General features: G+C 40.8%; 1 protein-coding gene across 1 annotated transcript in view; it reads right to left on the bottom strand.

Moving 5' to 3' along the window:
• Positions 1 to 8873: 8873 nt before the first annotated feature.
• The window catches only part of SLC15A1 (solute carrier family 15 member 1), a 29939-nt gene continuing 12092 nt past the window's right edge, over positions 8874 to 26720 (bottom strand). The window contains exons 8-26 of the mRNA XM_074901167.1: positions 24078 to 24197; positions 23799 to 23898; positions 23472 to 23562; positions 21493 to 21576; positions 20245 to 20327; positions 19053 to 19139; positions 17951 to 18040; positions 16618 to 16662; positions 16483 to 16515; positions 16262 to 16350; positions 15034 to 15115; positions 14764 to 14889; positions 13267 to 13413; positions 12798 to 12847; positions 12123 to 12230; positions 11895 to 11991; positions 11335 to 11481; positions 10398 to 10505; positions 8874 to 9104 (exon numbers count right to left, since the gene is read on the bottom strand). Coding sequence (XP_074757268.1) covers positions 8916 to 9104; positions 10398 to 10505; positions 11335 to 11481; positions 11895 to 11991; positions 12123 to 12230; positions 12798 to 12847; positions 13267 to 13413; positions 14764 to 14889; positions 15034 to 15115; positions 16262 to 16350; positions 16483 to 16515; positions 16618 to 16662; positions 17951 to 18040; positions 19053 to 19139; positions 20245 to 20327; positions 21493 to 21576; positions 23472 to 23562; positions 23799 to 23898; positions 24078 to 24197 — 1876 coding nt within the window. The 3' untranslated portion in view covers positions 8874 to 8915. The remainder of the gene's footprint in view (positions 9105 to 10397; positions 10506 to 11334; positions 11482 to 11894; positions 11992 to 12122; positions 12231 to 12797; positions 12848 to 13266; positions 13414 to 14763; positions 14890 to 15033; positions 15116 to 16261; positions 16351 to 16482; positions 16516 to 16617; positions 16663 to 17950; positions 18041 to 19052; positions 19140 to 20244; positions 20328 to 21492; positions 21577 to 23471; positions 23563 to 23798; positions 23899 to 24077; positions 24198 to 26720) is intronic.

The raw sequence follows: 26720 nt of genomic DNA, 5'->3' as shown, positions 1-26720 counted from the left end.
GGTAACAAATGAAAATCATTGTGATGTGATGGGGTTTTTTTGGGGGTACAGCTTCATGTTGCTCTTAATTCAGTTTAACTGTGGTGTGCTGCCAAAGTGCTGATCCTGCTCTTCCTTTCTCCCAGCCCTGGCTCCTGTCCTTGCATAAGCAATCACATGCCTGCGTGGTGATGTGGATCTGTTCACTGATGCCATGGGAAATGCATCCACATCCTGCTGGATTAGTGTCCTGTGGCAGCAGTCTCTGGGTGTCACACAGCAGGGACACCATGTGTGTGGGAGGGAGGGAGGCCAGCCCATCCCATTCACTGATAGCCTGCAGTTAGCTCAGATGAGGCAGAAGGTGATATTCCATCCAGAATGTCCTGTATGGAGTGGGATGGTGGCTCCACCTCTTTCATACCACAGAATCCGCCTTCTCAGCTCGCAGCAATGAATGATCCTGCACATGGTTTAAGCCCAGAGCTGCGTATCCAGAGTGGTTGGTCTTTGCAGAGCAGGTACAGAAGCAAACAGTGGAGGGATGACTTTGCTACCACTAGACCTCTTTGCTAAGTGATTGGAGACCTGTAGTACTTAGGAACACCAACCTGCAGCCTTCCCAGACCCAAAATTTACCACCCGAGTGAAAAGCCAGAAATTACAGGTAGCCCCCAAAGTATGAATTTGTTATTTTTGGGAGGATTTCCATTAGGAAAATAAATTACTGGTTGTAAGCTGTTTTCTAACATTTAAAACTACCATCGTTCCCACTAAGTATGTGTGTGGGACAGTTACGCCCTGTAATAAATGTGCCCTCACAAAAATGTAGGTCCTGTGTATGTGCCTTCCCACATCCTCATCGTTCCCATCCCACAGCCTTCTAAAAGTACTTACCCAGTACTTTCCTGTAGTGCTCACGCTGCTCTGACATACTCCAGCCATCTTTCACCTCGTCCTGCAGCCCTCCTTTCATTCACAAAACTCTGCTGCAACCTCCCACTTGCACCAGACCTTTGGCAAGATCCCATGGCCTCGCACTCCTTTGGCATCTACAGTTTCCAGCTTGGTTTTCCTCCTGTCTTTTTCATGAGAGCAGGCTTCCTGGGGATTTAGAACTGAGCATATCTCTTCTTCCCACTGATATAGTGGGTACCTGGTGCTTTACTTGAAAAGGAGAGCAGATTTTTGCAGCTCCTTGTCAGCACCGGCATTCTTCCATGCTCAGAAGTCAATTTACAGCGGAAGTTATGGGTTGTAGGCTCATATTAACATTGCAGTGGAGTAGCAGGGCTGCACGGACTTCCCATCCCACTGTCTGCTGACAGCAGAGAGATTTACCTCAGCACTGCAGGAGGCCACAAATCTACATTTATTTTCTGATGAGGATTAAATGAGAAATACAACGCACGCACACACACACACATGAATCTGCTACCAAGAATTATCTGTACTGACTGTGTCTTCTGAATACAGCAAGAAATACAGAGATGACCCTGCTAGACCTAGCTTTGTATACAGACTTAATTGGACTAACTGCAAATTTCTGCTACACTCAGTGTGCAGAACTCACCTAGACAGTCTGTTCTTCCTGGATCAGGTTCTAGTTTCTTATCTTAATACTGCAATTGTCTTTCACATCTACTCTCAGTTCTGTTCATTGTACTCCTTGCACCTAGAATATACCCTGACCCCAACTGTACCTTCCTCTCTAAATCCCTTGGTGCAAACTATGACCTTCCCTGCCCTTCTCTTGAGAAGATCTCCAGTGCCAACACACCACCCACCTGTATCAGACATGGAAAGGTGCTGTAGTAATGTGCACTGAGGGGCTCAGGCAAAGCATACTGAGCCCTTCAGTGGAAAGATTCTCATGAACTTCACTGGACTTTTGATTTCTGCTGTTTGTAGGTAGTACACAGGCTCCTCAGCACATCTTCCTTTCTCACTTGTATGGAGGCTGACACTATAGCCACTGACTTATTTCCATGAGCAATTTTCTCAAAGAATGTAATGCAGTTCTATGCCTGCGTTTATTTGTATTTATGAAAGTAAAATAGAAATTTCTAATCTGTTCCTTCTTACAGCTCAAGATTTCACCATGTGTTTTTATGTCGTTCTTCCAGCAGAAACACAAGACCATGTAGTTATGTTCTGGCTGTTAAACACAGAATCATTTTCAAAATATGCTTCTCTGATTTTTATACATAAAAAGTGTTTGTATTTAATGATTTGGGTGTTTAACCAACTTCTGTAGATATTATTTTTAAAGCATTTCAGTTCACCTTTAAAATTAAATTCCAGGCTTCCAAGAAGTCCATGTGAGGCTGGGGGTGCAGCATTATTAGGGGTTTTAAATGCTCAAAGACTGCCCCTCCTAGCAACCATCTTCTTCACCACTGGAATCATTTCATATTAACTTAATCTGAGCTGGAAACAACATCTTTCCGTTACACCAATCCTGAGCTGAAGTTTCCTCTGCTTTCCATGGGGCAGACACAGTGGAGGACAACCAGGGATGAGCAGCTCTGGGGAGAGGGATCAGGGTGCAGCAGTCCTTGCACACAGGTTCTTCGCCCCAACCTGAAGGTCTGGTTAGAAGTGCTTTGGGAATTGCCATCCAGTGACTCTCCTAACTCCTCCTATCCCAAAGGATACACACAGCGTCCCAAACTCTCCCACATCAGCTCTTCCCAAACTATTTCAGCATGCAATGCCAGGGTAATCCAAAACCCTCCTCCTAGCAGTCCTGCCTCTCAAAGCTCTCCTATCTAAGTCACAACTCACTGAAAATGCCTTCTGCTTTGAAGACCTCCTCAGGACCAGTTGCCTGAGGAGCCATCCAGACACAATCCTCTCAGCCCTTGCAGCATCCACAGCCCCACAGGCTACGGAGGTTCCTTGTTGCCCTCCCAAGGACTGTAACAGCCTTACACCCAAAGCTTTTTCCGAAGCATGTCCAAGTCTAACACTAAAGTTTGCGGAATTGCTCAAAAACCTGCTTCTGTATACGCTTGAGAAGACATCAGTATGAAAATAACAGTGTTTCAAAGAGGTTTAAAACTGAATGTCGTTCAGGAATGAGATGCTCTTCCAGCAGGCTCCCTTAATGAACTGTATCTACCTGGGATGGCCTCACTAAGTGCCATCTCAGACAGCTGGGGCCCCTACCAAATGGGGTTTTCTTTCTGAAGGCAGGGGCTGAGTTGAGTGATTGTACAACAGATTAACAGTTTGGGAAGTCACCCAGGAGGCAGAGACACCTTCCACTAGCCCAAGTTGCTGCAAGCCCTGTCCAACCTGGCCTTGAACACTGCCAGGGCGGGGGCATCCACAACTTCCCTGGGCAACCTGTTCCAGTGCCTCACCACCCTCACAGTAAAGAATTTCTTCCTTTTATCTGATCAAAATCTGCCCTCTTTCAGTTTAAAACCGTTACCCCTCGTCCTATCACTGCACTCGCTGACAGAGTCCCTCCCCATCTTTCCTGTAGGCCCTTTATCTTGTAGACCGTTATCTTGTGATAACAGCGACTGAAAAATCACGAAGGAAAGGAGGCAGGAGCGGGTTCTGGGAGCGCCGCTCCCCCCCCGCCCCGCCTTTTCCCGCCTCTGAACTGTAGTTTTCTGCCCCCTGGCGGTGAGAACTGACCCTCCGCTCCCGAGGCGGGGGGGGCCGGGGGGAGGATTTGCTGGGGACCTGGGCTGACACTTAGGGAGGCTTTACCTGAGCAAAATAAAAGGTTAAATAAAAGTAGGAGAGCGTCGTACATTTTATCACTGCTAATATTACTTAGAACCTGTAGTCACAGACTGGCGCTTTGTGGCACAAAGCCCAATCTGGGCAAAGTAAATAAATCCCTCCAGTTCTGCAAGCTGCTTCAAGGCAGATCAGAAATGGTTCAGGGCTTCTGTGATTCCTCCTGAGCTGGAAATAGGTGGCCCAGAGCAGCACCTTGGGTCTGGGAGCAAAAGCATCAGCTGTGTGCTATGTGTAGTGTCACTGGGCTCTGGGGCAGCCATCTGCTCTGAAGCTGATGTAGTGGAAAAATGATGAGTCACACCTGCAATGAATACATGAAATAAAGAGCCAAACCCCAAAACAAACAAAAAGCCCGAAACCCCAAGCCTGGGTTTCCATAGCTCAGTCAGGAATAGGATGGTGAATGACGGCAGTCTGGTCCCAAACAGGGGGGAGGAGATGATCTGCGGCAGAAACTTCTTGCCCTGCTGCAGCAGAGGGTAGCGTGACCATTAGTCTCCTATTCCTGCTCCCTGCAGAGCAGCAGAAGTCGAGGATGCAAATGCAGAGGACTCAGAGGGCCTCCCTCTCTCCTCATTTCCATGCCCAGTTTCTCAAGTGCAGTCCCCCCCTCCCCATGCCCCCCAAAAGGCTCAGTACTCAGCCAGGCCCTGTCAGCATGGGACATCCACGGGTCTAACTTTAGCAAACTCACGGCAGCAGTGTTGCCTCCCTACCCTCCCACGTTTGGGATCAGGTTTCGGTAAAAATATCATTAATTCAGTTAGGTGGTTACAGAACTGATCTCAGGCACTCTGTTGAAATGAAGTACCAGCCTGAAGGAGCTGCACCAATTGAATTAACCTTTACTTGAAACATTTTTTGTAAGATAAGACCTTTAGGAAATAGGACTCCCATCTAAGTAGAAGACATTTCCAATTTTTACTACCCAGGAAGCATGGCATGGGTCTAGGAGCACTGATTATTTTTTATTTTTTTTTAAGTTTATCAGGCTCGAATAAAGTATTTTTCACAGCTGTAAGAGCTGGATGTTCAATTTGGAGTAAAAAAGCCCTCTATAGGCTGTGATGGAAAGAAGCTCTGACAGGGACATACATTGCAGTCAGCTGAATCTCACAGGAGGACAAACACAATTTCACATAAGCAGACAGCTGAGATTTCATCTTAATCTCATGAGGGCTTTATTTGCCACTAACAGCAGAAGCGGGTCAAACGAGGGGTTGCAACAGCAGCTTGAGAGTGAGTGCTGTGACAGTGCCTCTATTTCATGCCTAGCTTTTGCATAATTTTTATTCATTTTTTATTGAGCTATGCAGCTTCCACATCTTGAATTTTCATTTCCCTCTCACCCCCACAATACAGCAATGGTGTTATGGAGACAGAGGCACTTTCACTGCAGATAGCCTCCTTAGAAGTGTTTCAGAAGGTCTTATGGCCATTTCGGCCATTGCAGGGAAAGCCAGCTTTTTCTTTCCAGTACACCTGCTGGCAAAGTCAAACCTATCTGTTTAGCTTCTGCAATAATTAAGGTTCCTTTAGGATGTAGTCAGTGATAGTTGTGACACTGCTTAAGATCATGAAATTAGTGCTTGGCATGTCAGTATGAAGGAAATAATAACAGGTAGTTTCTATGAGCTGTCCCATTGCCAAAAGGCTTTGGGCTCTGCCTCTCACTGAAAATGACCCTATACAAAAGAACAAGTGTCTTGCCTGTGTCCAGCCCAGCACTCCCCAAGAAAGCAGTCATGGAGGCTATACAAGAAAGAACTGTGCCTGCCTATGCTCCACCTTTTGGCCAAGTTTACTCAGACCCTGCTGCCAGAGACCTTCTCCCAGCTCTTCACTGAGATCTCTACACTTATGAAACACTCCAGCCTGTCTTCTCCAAAAAGGTGACAAACTGATTCCCACACCCTGCCCATTTTTTCCCTAACTGCTCCCCTTCACCCTTCCATAGAATCATTGCCCCTGGATGCTGCTGAGAGCTTCCAAGTGATGAGGCAGGTGCCACCAGAGGGTGGCCACTGATCTTCACATAAGCCTCTTAAAATGTACTTGTGATTTGAACTGATTCAGGTAAGCACAAAGCTACTCTGAAATACACAAGTCCTGTTTTCCTATCTTCCTCTCCTCTCTCTCTCTCTCCCATAACACAGGCAGATCAGCTGTTACACTCCCTGGGACATGCACTTGTTACCCACCTCTGGGCATTAGGTATTTTATGCAGAGCTTTCACTCAGATTAGGAATGAGCATGGAAAAGTGATAAATTTTAACAGCAATAACAGTCCATTGAATTGTGCATTCTCATGTTATCTTTGTACTGTGCTAAACTCCACAAAATCCTGTCCTGAAGTGGTGTCTCTAGGAGGAATATCAGTGATTGAATTAGGCTGGAAATGGGGCATCTTTGATTGTCCTGAACCCTCCTGGTGGAGTAGGATGATTTCAGAAGTTGGTTGCCCTTTGATAATTTGCCTCTCTCACTCTTTAAGGCATGACCCAGCTATTTTATAACCAATATTCTACCTCTGCAAGATGGTCAGTGATATTATGCTAAAGCACTGTGTCAAGGTATGAATGAAAAAATGTAAAAGTAATTTCCAGAGTAACAGTATGTATATGTGGCTCGCAAATTCTTCCAGGTATTTAATTCCAGGAATTTAAAAAACCCAACAACTTTGTGTAGACATGTGCTTAAAAGCAATAGAAGTTCTGAAAGGATTATGCTTGCTCATAGACCCATTTTCAAGAACAGAAAATGGCAGGGACTGGAATCATGTAGTCCAGAGAATCTGACTTCAAACAGTTTTAAGTCAAGTGTCATGAAGCTGAGCTAATAAGCAGTAGGAAGAACAGGGAAGCTGTACCATAGAGTTGTATTATTAGTAAGCATACACATTCATGTACCTACATGGCCAAACATGAATGCAGATTTGATTGCTAGTACAAGCTTTCATAATTCACCACTCTGCATTTTTTAAAAGGTATTTGTTTGTTTTAGAAAAGAACTGAACTTAGAATGATCAACTGTTAATTCAACTGATTTCAGGATGTCTTCTCTGTAACAGTAAAAGTGAATACCTTTTAGTTAGTTAGTCTAGACAGCAGCATCCAGAACTAAACACTGTCAGATTTAGAGGTTAACCTTACTTCTTTAATCCTTAAAGCTAAGGGACAGAAACCACATGATTCCAACCCAGAGACCAATTCCCTGCACATGACTTCTAGACACAGTCACAGAAATGCTGTCAAGAGCTACCCAGGTGTCTATCCAAGGTTCCCTGATTTTTCCCACATCAAACTTTGGATGAGAAGGCACATGGACATTTTAAATGTAATTACTTCAATTCCTGTTGAAAAATCAGATAAAAATCTTGTCACATACGACTGTCTGCATACTACATTACAGCGCTGAAGAGATGCAAAAGTTTGTTTTCTTTTTGTCAGAAAGCTTTTCCCATCTAATTTTACAGCATTAGTAGCTTTCTACCCATAAACGACATCCATCCATGTGGTAGGCAAGTTAGTGGGTTTGCTGAAGTGCTAACTTTCAAAAGCTTATGATATAAAAATAGACACCTGACCTGCATTTGAGGGGGAAAAAAAAAAGTTAAAATGCTAAGTAAACATTTCACCTGGTATGGGCAAAAGAGTAGACAAGATGCTATGCTGTAGGGATATAGTTAAGAGACAATTTATTTTGCTTAACACACACAGCAAAGGAAAGGCTGGCTGGTCTACCACAAGTAAAGCTGTAACAAATCCCCCTTTGCTCCTTAGAGGATGGTTTCCTGGGCTCCCTATGTGCTGGGGGAACACCCAGAATCTTGAATCCATGGGAAAGGCTCTCCCTGGATGACCTTAGAGACCAATAGGGGTTATTGCCTATGGGGTACAGGACTAACAGGGGTGCAGGTGAAGACCACCTTGGACTTGCCTTATCAAACTCCATTTCTAACTGCTTTCATGGACAAGAGACTCTATTCTCTGTGCACAAGTGTACATGGGAGGTCTAAGTGCCAGCAACTGGAGTGGGAACCAGGGGTCAGAGGGGCCCATGCATCTGCAGTGCCAGCAACACGCACACTTCTTGAATATGTGTCTGTGTGATCACTTGCAAATACCAAGTTGGACTTGTTGTAAAATAGAATGGGTATTAGGAGCCAGGTATCAAAGCAGCTGTAAGTCTGGCCAGGCTACTGGAGAGGCCAGGGAGTCCAAGCCAGCTGCTGGAGAAAGTGTAGAATGTGGATCTAAATACAGAGATTCCCAAAACAACACATAGAGCACAAGCACTCCATAATATGGTCAACAGGGCTACAGAATCCTGTTAAGCAGCAAAATCTAGCCTTCTCTACTATAAATTTGATGGGTGCTACAGGTATATTAAGATAAAGAAGACAGACAGTAGTTCATTAGCTTCAAGTGACTGATCACATATGAAGAGGCAGCAGAGAGGTGGTATCAAGTTTTGTTAGCATGCAATTTCAAGTGATACTCATACACCACTTCCATTATTTTGTTACAACACAAGTTTTATTGATGTTGCTTATTCCAAACATCATTTGCCATTGTCTGTTTACCTGAGTGGACACCTCATTAATATCTTTTAATTTAAACATACCTGGAGTTAAATGGGTAGTTAACAGGCACATAAAACATTACAGTGCATATCCAAGTTAGTGCTCATGTGGAGCACACTCAGCATTTTAATCTGAGCAATGCTAGAGCACTGCTTCCATTATCCATAAGGAAGTACAAAAAATTTATGGCACATGTGACCTGCTTTCAAGTAACAGTGAGGCTAGAGGGGTCATGCAGACAGCTTGGCTTCAGTTATTATTTCTTGGTAATACTTGTTTCTTTCATGGTATAAAATTGAAATGCAGTATAAAAATACATCTTTTCACAGGGTCTAATAGTGCTGAGTGCAATTTCAATATTTTAAAGCTATGGTATTTAAGCCTGAGGTACATTAAGAGTGCAAATTCTGCTGGAGTTTCTTCAGGATATGATGTTCTGTAGAAGAGAGACTGATCTTCTTGCTTCCCAACTGAGGCTGCCTTTTAAGTCAAAAATGTTTTTCTTAACCTCTCTCATGAGACATATTTCTCTTACTGCAGGATAGTTAATGGGATACCATAAATTACAAACGCTCCTTGAGTATACCTTTTACATCCGAGAAACAGCTTCAGTTTGCTTTTCATAGACATCTTCATCCTTTTTGACTTGTTTCTTTTCTTCCTCATCAAATTGGGCTTCAATCTCATTTGGATCAGAATAGGTATAAAAATAAGCCATGACAGCAAAAATTATGCAAACTGCCAACAGCAAGGCAGCAAACAGCACATACTCTGCCCACTGTAAAAAAAAAAAAAAAAAAGGTATAATTTATCCATCAAAAGAATTACACAATTTTACTGTTTGCGAGAAATAAAGTTAATTCAGAATCTGAAACTGAGCATACATAACAAGTATCATGTGACTTAAAGGAGTAAGTATTAGGTGTATATAATACATATTAAAGCAACTCAGAATTGAGGCCCTTTCAGCAATTCTGTCTTCACTGAAGAGACAAAAGTTTTGGGAATGCTGAAAAGTTCTACAATATCCTTTTCCTGGAGGCATGGGAATGACAAAAAGACTGAAAAACACCCTCCTTTAGGTCAAGTAATCTCATTTTAAACCAGGCTGGCAGTGATCCTCCTCTACTTAAGTCAGCAGTAAAAAGTTTCTACCGACCACAAATGTGGGCAGAGCAAGAGCAGAAACTCTGGTTTCAAAGTGCTACCTTCACCTGAAAAGCCTCAACAGCTGTTTCATGCTTTTTCTGGTTAATTTAGCTGAAACCAGGACTGCCAGACCCATTTCAAAGACAAGGTCTTCTCTCTCTCAAATATTCGTTTTGATTCATTAGGGAGTGCCACTAGTAGTCTGAGAAAGTCTTGTCCAAGTGCTCTTCACCAGGAGAACCGCAGTTTTCATGCCCCAAAGAATGAGGTTTGAAACCAGTGGACCCAAAAGACAGGAATGTGGCAAGGATGAGGTATGCAGCAGGAGGTTCATTAGCAGTGAACAGAATTTTGATAGGTTTTAATCCCATTAAAATTTCAGCCCAGAACTTCACAGCATTTCCACACCAGGAGAAGCAATTTTTTGTAGAGCCATTAGAAACTGCTGCTTGCAATCAAAGGAGCCTGACAGAGCAAGAGTTAAGAATAGTAAACAACAGAAAAATAAGAGGTAGAAACCTTTGTTGAGGAAGTATTTGTTAAAAGTTTCATATGTGTGTCTATACATACATACACACACACATTAGGGAAATGCTGGGGAAAAAGTCCAACAGAAACTTTAGAAGAGGCTCCAGGAGACATTACCACCCTGTTGTCACAGCCTTCAGCACTAGTTTTGATTCAAACAGGTTATAAAGATTCATAACTTTGTTACTTATATACTCATGTGCTAGTCCTACAACTGACTGGTACACTCCTGTAGCTAACACTAACCTCCCGTATTCCAGTTATGACTGAAAATCCACCATAATGCTGATATTCAAAAGTTGTAGTTAAGGATTATCAACCATGACTCCCCCCTGGATTAGAGCTGCTTTCTCATAGTTTAATATGATAGCACTCCAATTGCTTGTGTGCTTACCTGCTCACTAAGTTTGGATGCTCCAGCTACGATAAGGACAATTATGTTACCAACAGCCACCGTCAGCAGCCATCCTGCCTGCAGCACTGCCTTCATATTAGATGGAGCCTAGAAAAGTAAGACACTGAAGTTTTAGTCGAACACTGCTATCACTTATTTTCTGATGTTTACTGCATTCTTTACATTATAACAAACACCGGTTCTCTGGGGGAGGAGGATTTAATGGTTTGATTTTGTTTGGTTGGGTTTTTTTAATTAAAAATTGCTAGAGAACTAAACAGTCCTGGAGAAGGCTTTGAGGAGCAATCAATTACTATTACTAACTAGAACACCTTTTACTCCACACACAGTGAGTAACTAACAAGCACGTTTTACATATCAGTCACACATAGTTCACATTAAATGAAGAAATTGAGAGCATCATAGTCTAGCAAGCTACATTTTACAACGTTCTCATCACTGTGGTTTATAGACTCAGAGTTAAGGACGCACAGCTAACAACAAATTGGAGTTGGAAGAAAAAGAAATTAAGAGTGTTAGATTGAACTGCTGCTAAAGACCGTATAGAGGATATTGGTGTGAAGAGAAGGTGTCAGCATTTGTTCATTTTATGTTTGAGGGCTCTCCAGTTTGGTTTTACAGCAGCAGTACATTTTCACTTATTTTCAATGGAAATTCTAATGTGAGAAGGAGATCTGAAGACTTGTGGTTAATATTCAAATGATATAATTCAACATAGCTTCGTGGAAAGCACTGAATGCTGGTGAAATATGGCCATCTTGCACCAGCCTATAGTCCTCCTAGGGAGCTCTGAAGGATATAATTGTTCAAACAAAGCAGCAATATGAAACCACCACTTAAAAACAATAGATCACAGAAGATCTTTGTTTGTGCCAGGATTCTTAGCACAAGGAGAGCTCTGAAGAGCAAAACCTACCTGTGAGTATGAAAACTCCAGCCCAGTGACAGAGAAGACTACTTCTGCACATGTAAGAATAAAATACTGAGGGATCTGCCAAGCCATATGAACTGTATTGGGTGAGATATCTTCAGAATATGTTACATCAAGAGTGTTCCCAGTACACTGGAAATTAAAATAGCACATTAGAAACAATGGTAAAGAGTCTGTATGCTAAAGGCACTCTAAGCAGCTCTACATCATCTCTGTAATAATGTACACACAAAGTTCTAGGTAAATCAATATTGTGTGTGAAGCACTGCATAGCTAGTTGTAAAGTAGTAGTTATTTTACAGCAGACTTCATCCTTAGTGTCTAGTAGGGCTAAAGATTTAAGGGCATTAGTGATGAACATTAATTCTTGCATTATGTAATTATTATACCCATCATTATTTTTATAGTTAACAGTAGTTTTATGTGCTGTTTAGCATACTAGAACTCTGTCATATGTACAATTAAGAGCAAGAGTGCTAATTCTGCAAGTATTTTAAAATTAAAATATTGACAGGAAAATCCATCCAACACCACTGGCAACTCACCCCGTTAATTACAATTGTATAGGCACTGCCAAATCCTAATGTCTTTGAAGTAACTGAACAAGGAATTGAATTTATAATAGCCATAATATTGTCTTTTCTGAAAAAGAAAAAACACAGTTCAGACCATAGGTATAGCCAATTGTGTGTATTGTATAAAAGAGTACTATGTCCTTTTCCCAAGGACAAGTATGTCCTAGTGGTTAGATCAGGGTAAAGGAAAATGCTTACCTTCCTCCTGGAAAGAGGTTGTAATTACTGGCAGAAAAAGACATCAGTGTTTCAAAAGGAGTGTCACCCATAGTGATGTTGATAGTATCAGGCAAATTGTTTATGAACCTTTAAAATGCAAGAGTGATGAAATATTAACCAAAATATGTGTAAGTTAAAGAATACAGGTTTTACTTTTAATGACATACTGGCAGCATAACAAGCATCAAGCTCTTCCCTTTCATTTTTGTCAGTTAATATTTTTGGAAGAACTCTAAATCTCTTGAAGTGTGGCTAATGCAAAAAGCAAGCTAGACCCACATCAACCCACTGCCTGCTCAGAAGAGTGCCTGCTACAACTAATGCATCTGCAAATGGACGATGTAGAAGAAAAACAGAAATAGTAGGATACTTCTTTCCAAAGATTAAAAAGGAGGGATAGACATATAATGTATGTCTAGACAATGGAGCAAAACATACACTTCCAATGTTAGCTAAATTATACCCAAAGTAGATATGCAAGATACCAGATGAATCATGCCCCAGAAGTTCCTACACCCCCTAAATATGAAATGTCCAGCAAGTGAAGAGTTCCTACAGTATAGAAAACGGTTAAACAAGAAGAGTCCACCCAAGAAGCAGATTGAAAAGACAGTCAACACTACCACCAGATTTTAGGAGCAAAACAAACTCTACCTGACAAGATTGTTTCCTTCTTCTGGTTTTGATGTGACATTGTCAAACAGCTGGTGGAAGAAACCATTATCAAGATACTTTGTTGGCATCAGCGAACAGCTTAAACGTGCACTGTTACATAGCAGTGACAATTAACAGAGGCTTTGGAGCAGAACTCCAGACCTTCCCTGGTAGGATACATGTCTACTGGAAAACACTTTATGACCACACATTTAAGTCTTGGCGAAAGGGTAATTGTCAAGTTAAATACTAAGTCGGTAATATTTTTTTTATTTTTTTTTTTTTTTAATAAAACAACTTCCTACCCTAGTCTCTACAGCTCACCAGTCTCACTGATACAGCAGAGAATGGGAGAGAGAAAACAAGACAAAGGGAGAAGCTACCCAGAACTTTTCCTCTCAGCTCCACACACTCCACATAGATAGCTGCTAAGAGATTAATGTATATCTTGGGAATTAAGCAGACTTACCCATTTAGCAACAATGTTTGCTGCATTTTTAACTGCAAGAGTATGACGACTTTCCCCTGGCAACATGATAACTTCAGTTGTATTTTTACTTCCAGAAATTATGTTTACTGATTGCAACTGAGATGCATCAAATGTCATGTAGCCCGTCTACAAAGACAAACAAATTGCTATAAATTTCCATGCAACTGCATATTCGTCTATACTTTTGAGGCAGTGTTGTGGACTCCAGGAGGTCAGAAGTTTACACGTGTGTTACTTCTGAAGTGCCAGAGATTGTGAGCATCTCCTAACTTTCATTTTTGTTAGATTTTCTACTTCAAGCACTAATTTCATTTGATTTTTTTTTTAATTATTAATTTCTTCTGTTACATTAGCTTCAAAGGAACATAAGCTTCCCACAAGCATTATGGAACAGCTGTTACATTTTCCTGTGTGTTTCCTGCACCAGATAAGTCAGGCGTACCAGCACCACCAAGTAAAAATCTGTTTAGCTACAGAGGCAATACCAGCATAAGTTAAGATGCAGCATTTTCCAAATAGCAACCCCTCTTAAGAGATGCAAGTGCAAGCTACATCTTTATGGTTTCAGCATTACAGGAGTGACTATTACCAGGACATGTTTTAAATATTCTAAATACATTTTATCATCATAAAATAACAGAAACAGTAATAAGCATGTTAACGTAGTACTAATATAACCCTTTTGTTTTATATGATTATAAAAAGCATTTTATAATCCAAAACATCTGGATTATAAAATGTCTACAGGAGGGAGTGGAACATTTTACACCCTTCATCTTCAGGTAATCACCACAGTGATACAAATTCCATATCAGCATACAGTTTGGGTGCCCTTATCTTCACAGCTCAGTTTCCATGTGAGGCAAATTTGAGGAGAATGCAGTAGGCTTTCTCCTCTTATATGGAAACAGAACTGAGAGCTATCAGAGAACACACTTCCTTACATCCATTATTAAAAATGTCCATCTTTGCTGCCAATAGAGCTATCAAGGTTGCTCTGTAATAGAACCTGAAAAGGTTCTTTGACAGCAAAATCTGAACTTTAATATATGTGATGTAGCCACAGAAAAAGCTGTTCAAGTAAGTGATCACTCACAGTGACACAGTCACAGATCAGTGATTTACTAGAGCTGCACAGACTTTTATTGAAGGAAGGGATGTTCCGGCTGTTAAGAAATGGCACCTTTTTAGCAAGACTGAAATTTTCAATTAGTTTGAAATCACTATTAAGTTTCTTGAAAAAGAAAAACCTGCAAAAGCAAACTAGTACTATTTAGAATAGTGAAAGTTACCATTTCTTCATTCACTGTTTTTTAAGTAACAATTCATTTCACAATACAAAAAAAAAAACCACTTTACAGTTACTAGAGAAAAAACTAGGAAAGAATCAATTTTGAACCATTAGTTAAGAACCACATTGACTTACTCAATTAGATTTTTTTTTTAACTTGCTATTTCCCATCCCCCCTTACTTACCGACTCCATAGACATTACATTTACACTCTGAAGTGGAGATTTAAACTGAACTGTTGCACCATCAGTACCTAAATTTATTACTTTGATTTGGGTTTGCCCAGCTGCAGGGAAAACTGGAAGAGTTTTCTGTAAGACATAAAAAAAGTAAAATCAGTGCCCTATCCTAAGTCACATGGAAAAAGTACTGTAATTACCATGATCCTTATTATCAAAACACTTTGTTCTAACAGCTAAATATTAATAGTAGATACTTGCATGTACTGAACTTACATCTATTTGCACTTGCACAAGGGCAGCAGCAACAAAAGCCAAAGATGCCAGGAACATACCAACAGTGATCTTCCTCAGGGGCCTAGTACAACAAAACCACACACATGAGTTTTAGAACAAATATTAATACAAAGCTTCAGCTGTTAGCTGTTTTTCTTCCATGGTGGGAAACTCAAATGGCCACAACTAACACATTATCACCATTTGAAGGGCTGATGTTGTTAGAGAAAGTGTTCTGCTAAGCACTAAGAACCTATGAATTCATAATTACACTATTGAGAAATATATCTTTCCTGAAGCATCTTAATAACCTGTTACTCTGCATCTGCTGGGCTCAAACACTGACTGAGCATAATTATTAGTTTTCTGGAAAAGTTTGATCTGCAGGAAGAAAAAAAACCCCAATCCAGTACAGTTGTTATGCCTTTTGAAAAAGGGTAATGACTTGTGTCTATAGTGCTATGTTTAAATCAAAATAATATTGAGCAGAAAAAGGTCAGAGAAATGTATTGAATTAGGAGACATCTACTGACATTCAGGTAAGCTGTAAGGATAAATTTAAGGCAGGTATTTTATTTACAGCATCATCTGTCAGATGTAGACTGTCCACATATGAATGACAGCACATGCCCACAGTTTTTCATGACTAGATGGGAAAACAGTGTTGCATCTTGACCCTATAAAAATTGTCTGAAGAACTGTATTTTCTTCTGCCTCTCCAACTTGCAAGTGCAAGCCACTTCATTACCAACATTAAAAATAATGTGCAATGCCCTCTGAATTGACATCTAGAAGTATCCAGTGAGCCAGGTTCCTCAGAGGGAGTGAAGAGGAAACATCTCGTCTGAGGTAGTTTTAAGCCCAAAACATGACACATGCTAAGGATGTATGTTGTATTTCTACTCCTTATGCTTTTCCCCCAGTAAACATGTGGGAAAAGGAAAACAGTGAACAGCATCTCTCCTGCAATAAAAAGATTTTGCCCTTAACTGGAATATATTGTTACTTTATTATTAGATTGTCTTCCTCTAGTCTGTGGTGCCTGTACATACCACTTGCAATATTATTTAAAAAAAAAATTTCTTTAAAGTATTAATGCCCTTTTAAATACACTGATATTTTCTACTTAGCTTGAATGCTTGCTCTTCTCATACTAGTGTTGGAAGAGCAGTTTAAAGAAACCACTAAAATGACCCTCTGTTAAAGTCAGGTAAGTACATCAACTTACGTAAAATTGATCTTGCATTTCTTGATTAAAGGATAAATCACAGCATCTACAACTGGGACCATTATAATAATCAGGATTGGATTCACAGTCTGTTGAAGATGAACATAAGAAGGAAAAAAAAAAAAAAAAAATCAAGTATTTTTCAAAGTCCTTTTTTTTTTTTTTTTTTTTTACATATATAATCTTCAGGAAGTCCTTAGAATTGACAGACAGAAGATTACCTGCATTTGGTCTGGCTGAATCTGGATAGATCCCTGGTGAAAAAAAAATAAATAGGTTTTAATATTGTGACAACAAAAAAACTGATCTGAAAAGCAAGTGCCAATTAAGAAAAAAAGCAATAAAAAGTAACCTACAAAATTCCCATCCATTGTTGTGGCTTGCAGTGTCCATCTTGACCCCTTAACAAAAGAAAAGAAAAGTTAAATGCCACAGTAAATCAATCTTCCAAAGTTCCTCTTGAATCGTTTTCATAAGTAAAGCGTTGAGAAAGACACGCAATACAATAAAAAATAAAGCTAGCTTGCTATGGAAGTATTCTTACTCTGCAGCGTAAACATTTGAACAAAGTGATCCTTTTGGCCCATTTCACTTTATTTACAGGCTTCATGAAATAGAGTGGAAAATAATGTAGATGCAGAGATCAGCTGGGGACAGCAGGGACATGCTGTGCAGAGCACGGCTGCACGCTGCGCACAGAGGCCACCTGAGTGCCTTTGTGCCGCCCACCTGAGCCCCTGAGCCCCAGCGCCCCACACCACTGCCACATCCACCCTCCCTTCACACAGCCCAGCAGTGAGGGACCAAGCCAGGGCTGGACCTGCCTTGAGCACTCTGCCCAAAAGCCTGCCTATAGCCAGGTCAAGCAGGGCTGACTTTTAGCCTGAGCCCAGGGTGAGACAGGAACAGGCATCGCTGCATCTGTGGTGAGAACTTTAGCCACCCGTGATGTACCACTGTCTGAGATGTGAGTTATTACTCACAGAATGGGTATTTAGTTCTGAATTTCATAGCAGGGTTGCCTGTTTGTAACAGGTCACACTGATAGTTACAGCTCATTGGTACTAGAATAAATCAGCATGATCTAGGCAATCTGGACCAAACTTCCTATAGCCTGCCTTGGATAAAGCTTTGAGCCGCTGGTTCTCTCAGACATCCTCCTAAATTCATACTTCATTACTTAACTATGAAAGCCTGCTTTCATGAGTCCTGAGCAATCAGTCCACAAAGTGAATGGGAATTACAGGCTTCTACCTCTGCTTGAAGGTGTGAGGTATTTATAACAAGTTTGAGTGGTTAAGCAAACCGGCATTCAGCCCTGATTCTCCTGAACCTTTACATTAGGACCATACATTTCGACTCACAACTGGGAGTGGAAGAAGCATTAGAACTAATAAAGCTTTAAAGTACTGTTTCATCCTCTGAGTCCCAGCGGATAAAAGATTTGGAGGGACCTCAGTCACACAGAATCAGCCTTGGGCACATCCAGATAAACAGATTTTCCCCGGCTGCAAAACATCCTGTACTAACATAACTCAGTAACTACCCCTTCGTGTCAGAACCAGGTTGAAGAACTTGCATAGAATTATTTCGCACCCTTTATGGCACCTTTTATGTCTGGTGACCTCAGAGTACATAGAGTGACAGTGGTACAGCTCTAATTGCAGAACCAAACAATTTCTACTTTACCTGCTGGTCAAAAAGCGCCCAGAACATGGGAAGAGGGATGTAAAGGAAAAGCACCTTCAACACCGCCTTAGTCTGAGCAATCAGTCGTTTCTGCAGCAAATGAAAATTACAGAAGATGAAGTGTTCAACAAAAAAAAAAGACAAATCATTGCAGACTGTTCACAGCACAGCAACAAGTAGAAACACATCATGTAATGTTTACCTGTGTCTTAAACTGTGTGTTGTGGGTACTTCTGCTGATTTCTGTTAAAAAGCACAAGGTCTGCTTGTGGGTGTGAGGAGAAGGGCTGCTGGCTAAAGGTGGCACTGATATCAGAAAGACCTCTGCTCTTGGCATGAGATTTCACACTTGGGGCGCTGTGTTATTTTTTTAGGAAGGAGGCATTTGAATGATGGGTGACTGAGGAATGCATTTCATACATGAAAAATGCATATAGGCAAAAGGAAAATAAAGGGGCAGCTAAGGTTTGTATTGCCATTGACAACAGGGCAGGGTGGATAGGAAGCAAGGATGTGGTTGGGGACTGTGGAACACAAGGCTTTGAGAGTCATGGTAAGGAGCTTGTACTGAGGGCAGGGGGATGCAGTGTTTATCCACTTAAGCTGAAATTCCTAAGCATACTTCTGCAGTTTGATGCCAAGAAAAGTGTTATGGCCCTGCACATTAACCACAACAGCCAACACTATGTCCATTTTCCCCTTCTGCAGTCATTAAACAAGCATATTTTTGTTTTAAGCCAGCTTACTGAGAGAAACAAGAAACCAACAAGGGTAATGCTTGCTATTTTACAAAAAATAATGTGTGCTTGTATTTTTTCCAACAAGGGAAAAAGTCTTTTCTTCACCCACCACGAGTCTCCTTGGGGAGCCTATGATCCAATAGCACATCAACTCACATAGCTCTGCTTTCTCCAACAGGAGTTGGGGTGATAACCTGCAATCCCAGGGGAGCACTGATGTTTGGTCAGACCATTAGTTCCTAAATATTTGAGAGGCCCAACACTATTTTCCCAGCGCTTGAGACAATGGATCAGAGCATCTTCAGACAGAAGAGAAGCTGAGGGTCAGGGTCACGACACAGGAGCACTCACACAGTACTTACGTCATACTTCTCACTCGCCCAGTCTAGCCAGTGCTCTCTCTTGGGGAACTCCTTACTGCGATGCCGAAACCTGTTTTTGATGGCAAACTGAGGAGGGACAGAATTTTGTTTAACGGCATTACAAATTTTTATAAAATGCTATAAGCTGTTTTGTCACTAAAGATGACATCCTGTTTCTAGTGTTTAGAGAGTGCTAAACGTGACTTACCTCTGTTAATTGCTCTAAGCATCTAAGGGAATATTGCACTTAAGGCCTCACACTGCATATCCAGTGGAATGTGCACCTGGGATTAGGTGAGCCAAACAGCTCAGAGTAGTTTCTCTCAATGTGGGTTGCTGTTAGGAACTTGAAGACCTGCCTACTTCAGTCTTACTTATGTACAACGACAAATAGAAGAATGTCATACACACAGGTTTTCAGAGCTGAACGGCTTTAAGAGTACATTTCACTATGAGAAGCTTCATCTTGTAGATATTCCTCATACCTTGACACTGAATATAGTCCTGAAAAACTCCTAAGAATTTCAGTATGGATTAATATGCAAGGTTGAGCTGGGCCTTAGGGGCAGCACTCTAAGCAATGGCCAGTCACCGATAGAGATCTGGTTTTGAAAGTGCTTACAAGATAATCAGTTGGCAGATCTGCATGGAGAATAAATAAGTCCATAAATGAAAAAAACCCTGATTTCAAAGTTGAGGTATTGCAAAGTTGGGACATGCAGTGCTATTCATGCAGATTTAGCTCCTTTCCTTGCAGGCTTCCACTTACATGTAACCGCCTCTATCTCCTTAATACAGAGGCATCAATATATCTATGCATTGTAAAGGCAGTCTTTTAATAAGCAATACATTTTTGCTGATAAGATATACTAGTAGCTCTGCTCTTGAGAGCAGAGAGGTCAAGGTATGTTTGTCTCTTATTACAGGGCTGCATAAAGGTGCACAAATGAGGAAGGAATGATTCCCAGAAGCTGCGATAAGCTTTTACACATCACCGACATATTTCTTTGTGTATAAATTCACATATAAACCAAGTTATAGATAAATAAAAAGGCAGTCTAAATCTGGAGGTGTCAGTAAGAAGCCTTCATAAAGCTTTCCTCATATTATGACAGATTTCTGATCTAGGCAAGTTTACTGAACAGTTTTATAAATTGCTGCCAGGGTTTTGGGGAATGCAAACAGTACTTACTCCAATGCACTTGGAAACTTGAATCATTATATTTCCTTGAGGTTTAACTTTCTTGTACATTCCGCTTCCAATTATGAACACAGCTACAATATGCAAACAGAAACCAAAACCAGTTCAGGATTAATTGAAAATAGCAGCAAATAATTTAGTGTGGAAACTGTAACAGCCATGGAGTTACATCAGAGTGGGAATAAGCCTCCTAAGGAGCAATGAAATTGCCTATTGACATGTTATCATAGAGTCAAAGAAATCAGATTAATAACAGATTACTTCTATGTAAGACAAAAGACTAAATCTGAAAACTCTTAGGGCAAGTCCTTAGTGGGACATTAGCTTGATTGAGGGATGGTCAAAACAAGGACCACACAGGACCTTGGCTCTGTCCTTGCTGTACCAGTTTAAGACAGCTTTCCATGTTGCTTTTCAGGAGCCCAGGACTCTGCAGCTCACGTCACAGGGACGCGTGAGGTTCTGCCTGGACTGCAGGACTCACCAAGGCATCCTCAGCTCCCACACCCAGGCACGTTTCCTGGCCTCACCCTCCCACGTGCGGGGCAGGACACAGGCAAAACCCCACAGCCACTGTCTGCCCTGGGTTGGGTGCACAGGCAAGATGGGGTCACCAGTAGATGGATGCCCACTCTAGGTGAGCTCCTGGTTAGAACCATGAAGGACCGGGATCCTGAGGAGGGATACTGTGGTACATACTGAGACCCCCCAGTTTCTCGGTCTTTGTGCTGCAGCAGAAAGGCTAGAGGAGTGACCCGTAGAGCAGCTAGTAAAAACAAAGCTGTTTGAGAAATACTGACACACCAGTATGGCATTTCTCCAGTGCAGGGACAAGTACCTTATACAGTTTGATATCCTGGACTATGGATAGTTTCTAAAAACCCACATTTTAGAGTTCTCACACTACATTCAGAAGATCTTATTTATACACCACAGTAGTCCAAGAAATATAGACAGTAAATTACATAATGTACAGAATTCAATGGTATATTTGTGCTTCTCCCCAGCCCCATCAGTCTCTCCTGGTAATTCAGTCTCTTCTGTAAAAGTGAGTGCTTCAGGTTAATTCCAGCCACCCCCACATCCAAGAAAAAAGTTTAAGGCAAAAATTGCAGAAACAATCAGGTGTTGGTAGAGGTTGATACCTGGAGACTTCTACCACTTTCTCATTATTCTGAGATAGTTATCATCTAATCATGTCTGTAACTGAAGCAGCAAGATGGAAACAGATCCACTTACCCAAGGACACAGCCATGAGGGCAGCAGGAACTCCAAAAGCTAGTGGGTAACATCGCTGTTTGCTATGAATGCCACACTCTTGAGCTGAGGTACAAAGTAACATTAGATAAAAATCCCAGTCAGTGTTGCCAGTATTTTACATAGAGTTTCTGTTCTTTGCATTCATCGTTAACTCAGAGATTTTTAAAAAATCTCTGCTGATACTATTGACAGAGTGAATGATCAACTTAACTTTCATTATTGAAAAGGGTATCACAAAAAAAAATTAAAAAAAAATAAATAAAAATCACAGAACAGTTCAGATTGGAAGGGACCTCTGGGGGGTCATCTGATCCAAACCCCCTGCTCAAGCAGAGCCACCTAGAGCTAGTTGTCCAGGATCTTGTCCAGATGGCTTTTGAGTGTCTCCAAGGATGGAGGCTCCACAACCTCCCTGGGCAACCTGTGCCAGTGCTGTTACCCTGACAATGACAAAGTGTTTCCTGATGTTCAGAGGGAACCTCCTGTGTTTCAGTTTGTGCCCATTGCCTCTGGTCCTGTCACTGGGCACCACTGAGCAAAGCCTGGCTGTGCCCTCTTTGCACCCTCCCTGCAGGTATTTACATACATTGATGAGCTCCCCTGAGCCTTCTCTTCTCCAGACTGAACAGTCCCAGCCCTCTCAGCCTTTCCTCATGGGAGATTTGCATTTAGTTTTGCACTGGAAAGTGAAGAATCCTACTAGAATGGTCAAATGTATGTTTTTTGGGGAGAAAGGAACTGGATTACAAAAGTTTTGGGACAAGTTCATAATAAGTAACATATTAAGTATAGGTTGTTGAAAATAGATTCTCATCAACACACACCCCCCAACCCCACCCACCCAATAGTAGTCAGTGATTTCGCTTTATATATATATATATGCATATATCCTGAAATGATGCTCAGAGTATGGACATAGCTACTAACAGGGAAAGGTAAAAGACTAAACAAAATTATTACCTTTTTCACCATACTTCTTTAAATAGAATTAGAGTTTAATTTGTAAAAATAATAGCTTGCAGCTAACTGATGTCTTGATTTAGTTGTGTTAGCTTTTTGGTTAGGCCTTTACAGGACATAATGTTATCACTTTCCTCAGCTGAATTTGTCTGTTTTTCCAAGGTAGTTTTCACCCTGTATCAGCATGGAAGTAAACCGCATATTGTGCCTTATGCGTATCTCCTTCCATTTTGGTAAAGGATAGAATTTGCATTAAGCAAACATCTAAAAAGCTTCTACACAGTCTGTTCCAGTCAAGAAATCCAAAGTCCAGAATTTCAGCCTAGTGCTTTAAGGTTATTCCAGAACTCACATGCTCTTTTCTTTCTTTTGAGAAAAACAGCCTTCCTCAAACTCCACACAGCACCATCTGTGTAAACTTGCCATGGAAACCCATATGCATATGGATGAGTGAGTTGTTTCCTTTTTGTTTAGGATAACAGTATTTGTTATAAGCAGAAGAGAAAATAACTTTCTCCTTTAATGATACGAAAAACATGATTTACTTTATCGGAGATAAATGTGTTCCCATGTGCATAAATGCTTCTGTGCTTTGCATGGGCACACTTTGGAAGGGTCTCCACTTCCAGAGTAGAGGGCTCTCTCACCACTTCCATTTCCAGCAACAGTACAACTCTTTCTTGTAATGGTTTTAAAGGCATTGGAAGAGGTGCCACATTTGTGGCCCCATGAAATTAAAACATGCATTAGGCATACAAGTTGATGTCTTCAGCATGTCTCTTCAGATCTAGCACTTCTGATCCTAAAGGCAATTCAGTTTTGACAGTACCTCACCAGTGAGAAGTTGCATGTCATATATAAAAACTTGAAGACTAATTGTCAGATAATCCCACAAGGTGTCGAAGAACAGGCCGTTCATTTAAACTTAACTGGACTGCAATCCACCACGCATCCTTTAGTCATGTTTAGCTATTTTATAAACAAATGTGTGGCCTTACCTCTGAGAATTGGGGTGATTATAGTAGATAGGAGACTTCCAGCATTAATGGACAAATAAAAGATGGAAAAGAATCTAGTTCTTTGTTTTTCCTACAGTAAAAACAAAAAGATGTTTAGAAAGGCTTAGCCAGAACTACATTGATCAGCCCAGATTGAACAATCAGCAGCTGTTTGCACAGTTCAAGACAGAGTCAGACTCCTCCATCAGCTACTCAGGAACCACTAAAGTAACACACATGTTTAAATATGTATATTATTACAGGATTATAATAGCCAAACATCAATAAGATTATCTGCATGATTGAAAATCTGCAAAACATTTTTACCTGATCATCTTCAAACTGATCTCCACCAAATGCTGACACACAAGGTTTGATCCCACCAGTACCAAGTGCAATGAGGATCAAGCCAGTCATGGACAGAGCACTGGAACAAAGTAGAAAAGAGAAAAAGGAAAAAAAAAACCACAACACTTTGCTTTCTTATTTAAAGTCTATGTAAGAGACTGATTGCAAGACAGTTAAAACTCAAGTAGCATAAATTTAAGGCTCAAGATGTCCCACCCTTCATCAACTTGAAAAAAATCCATGTACAAGGCAACTCACATGTGCACTGATACATTATCAGGAGAGCCATCCTGGTTGTGATCTGTCAGGTCGTTTATGGAGCTCACAGACATGACTGCCTGCCCAATTGTGTAGACAATGGACAGGGAGACAATGGTCCTGTTTAAGAGAGAATATAGATTTTTAGATATGTTTAACACAATTACACACATATACCTACACACACAGATAATGCCAACTTCTGCTCATTTCAAAGATGCTTAGTAAAGAAGCATAATTAAGAGATATGACAAGTTACGGACTCAACTTACCACAAGCTACTGTAAAAATTTGTCCATATACCTCTGTCACAGTATTTCTATTCTGTTTATTTTTTTATTATTTTAGCTAGCCTTGTTTAATTAAGCCAGACAAGATGACTAATGGATTCTGTAGATACCACCATGGGAAATATTTACATATCTTCAGTGGTTGTCTGCATAATAACCACCTCAAGAATGGCATCATCATATTTAATACATTGTGAAGTTCAAATAGACTACAACATTGAAGTATGCAATACACTGATTTTAATATTGTTTAAACATTCTCTATGTTCTTTTATATTTTAGCTGTAAGGAGTAACAAAATTCTTTTAAGATCTACTTTAAAAATGAAAACTCCCCCAAAATGCTGTTGTGAACAACTCTATTACCCCACTCTCTCAGCTGTAAGTGTACCAACATCTTTAAACTCAGACCAAAGCAAGAACAGCGCTGAAGAGTAAAGACTGCAGACTTTCAGTCTGACTTTCCTCAGAAGGTAATACCACAGAACCACCAGCCACCCCACCCATGCCTTTAGGGTCCATTCTTCTTTCTTGTATCTAAGAACATACTGCATTTTAACTTTGTTGGAGCTTAAGTACATGTCTATAGTTTAATCCACATTCATCTACTTCCTTGGTTGGGGCTTCATTCAGTAGGCAAGACCAAGGTCTCCAGTTTGGAGGATGCAATTATGTGGAATTATTTAAAACTCTGGTTTGCCGGAGAATCAGTCCCTAACTCAGCGCAGCCCATGACAATGAAAGGTGAGTCTCAAGGACCTAGGACAACCCAAATCTGTTTGACAAAGGCAAGAGATCCTCACAGCAAGCTTGGAGCACCCTGATACAAGAGAGACAGAGGAAGCATTGATCAAGTTCTTCTCACTTTAGAACAAGGTTTCTCTGACTGAAAAATGCTCTTTCCTGTGGCAGGGTAAAAAGCTATACAAAGTGGGACAACAGCAAATCTGCTATTTAGTAGATAACTTAAAACTTTAGTGGCTTAACAACTTGGAGAAAGTTTCCAGTTGAAGTTAAACATGAAGTTAAACATGAGCAAGAGAGAAACTTCTGGGTTTTATTTGTGAGGTTCATAAGCATGCTGTGAAGACAACACTTACACAACTGGCACTGCCTAGATGGTACCCAATTAAAAAGATAATTGTGATTTCTATACCATTTTCCCCCCAAGAACTTTGCATCTAACAACACATGAGCATGCTCCTTGGCAGACATTACACAAAGTACATGGACTGTGGAAGATTTGAGTTTCTCCTATAAGGGTGCTTAACAGTGCTCAGGTAACCACCTCATCTTCTTGTCATCATAGATTTTTTTAATAAATTATCATTTAAGCCTTTCTCATGGCACCTTGCTATATTTTAGAGCATCTATACATCAAACCCACACTTTTTTCCAAAAGCATATTTTTTCTTGTCAGGCTTAAAGTTCCAGGGCTTTAAGCCCTGAGCCAGCCTAATGAGCTCCGGTTAAGCTACCTCTCTGCTCCTTGCAGCTGTGGCGCTGCTATACACAAGTAGCAGAGAAGGTATGCAAGGTCTGCAAAGCTTCATCTTGCTAAAACAGGTAAAAGCCAAAATAGATTTAAAAAAAAATCATGGCATCTAGACAAGAGAGTACACAACATATTTAGGCTAAAATCTACAAGATATCTAGCTACTTGAAATGAGTTTACACTGGTGAGACCAACTCCATGGAGCAGCTGCAGCCCTGGTCTTCCAGAGGCTGTCAACACAGCAGAAGATGGTGCAGCCTTCAGCTGACCGACTGCACAGCCAGCTTCATCTCTAATCTCTGGGAGACCTTTGACAAGTCAGCTAAAAATCCTGATTCATAAAATCTTTATTGTGCTTTTTTTCAGGAAAAGTAAAAACTATTAGAACCACGATAGTGGTAAAGGAAAGAGATCAGGCTGTTGGAAATAATTTGGTTACATTCAAAGCAGTTCAGTCAGTGGGGCTTTTCTGAGCAGCTAGCACACAGATGAAAACACAGAAATTAAAGAAAGAGCTGCAATTTAGTAAAACCTTCCACTGAGCTGTCACATCAATACTGAAATCAGAGTATTTTAGAATATATTCCAATTCCCAGTTAATACCAGATAACACAGTATTTCACTACTTCATTGGCCACTTGCAATAGGTAAAGAGGCAGTCCAATATTATTATAACCTCCAGTATCTATTGCCACAGCTTGGTGAATACTTTCCTTAGTTTACCTTACATTTTGTCTATATGAGAGTTAAAAATGTGCAGCATGCTTGGAAAGCAAGCTACTACCCTTAACTGATTAGCAGAACTGCAAAAAGTGTTAACTTATGTCACAGCTTCAGGTCTGAGCTAAATCAGCTAAAA

The sequence above is a fragment of the Athene noctua genome, chromosome 1, assembly GCF_965140245.1.
Source record: "Athene noctua chromosome 1, bAthNoc1.hap1.1, whole genome shotgun sequence".
Classification (NCBI taxonomy): Eukaryota; Metazoa; Chordata; class Aves; order Strigiformes; family Strigidae; genus Athene; species Athene noctua.
Note: the sequence above shows the minus strand (reverse complement) of the source record. Positions and strands in the feature narration are given on the sequence as shown.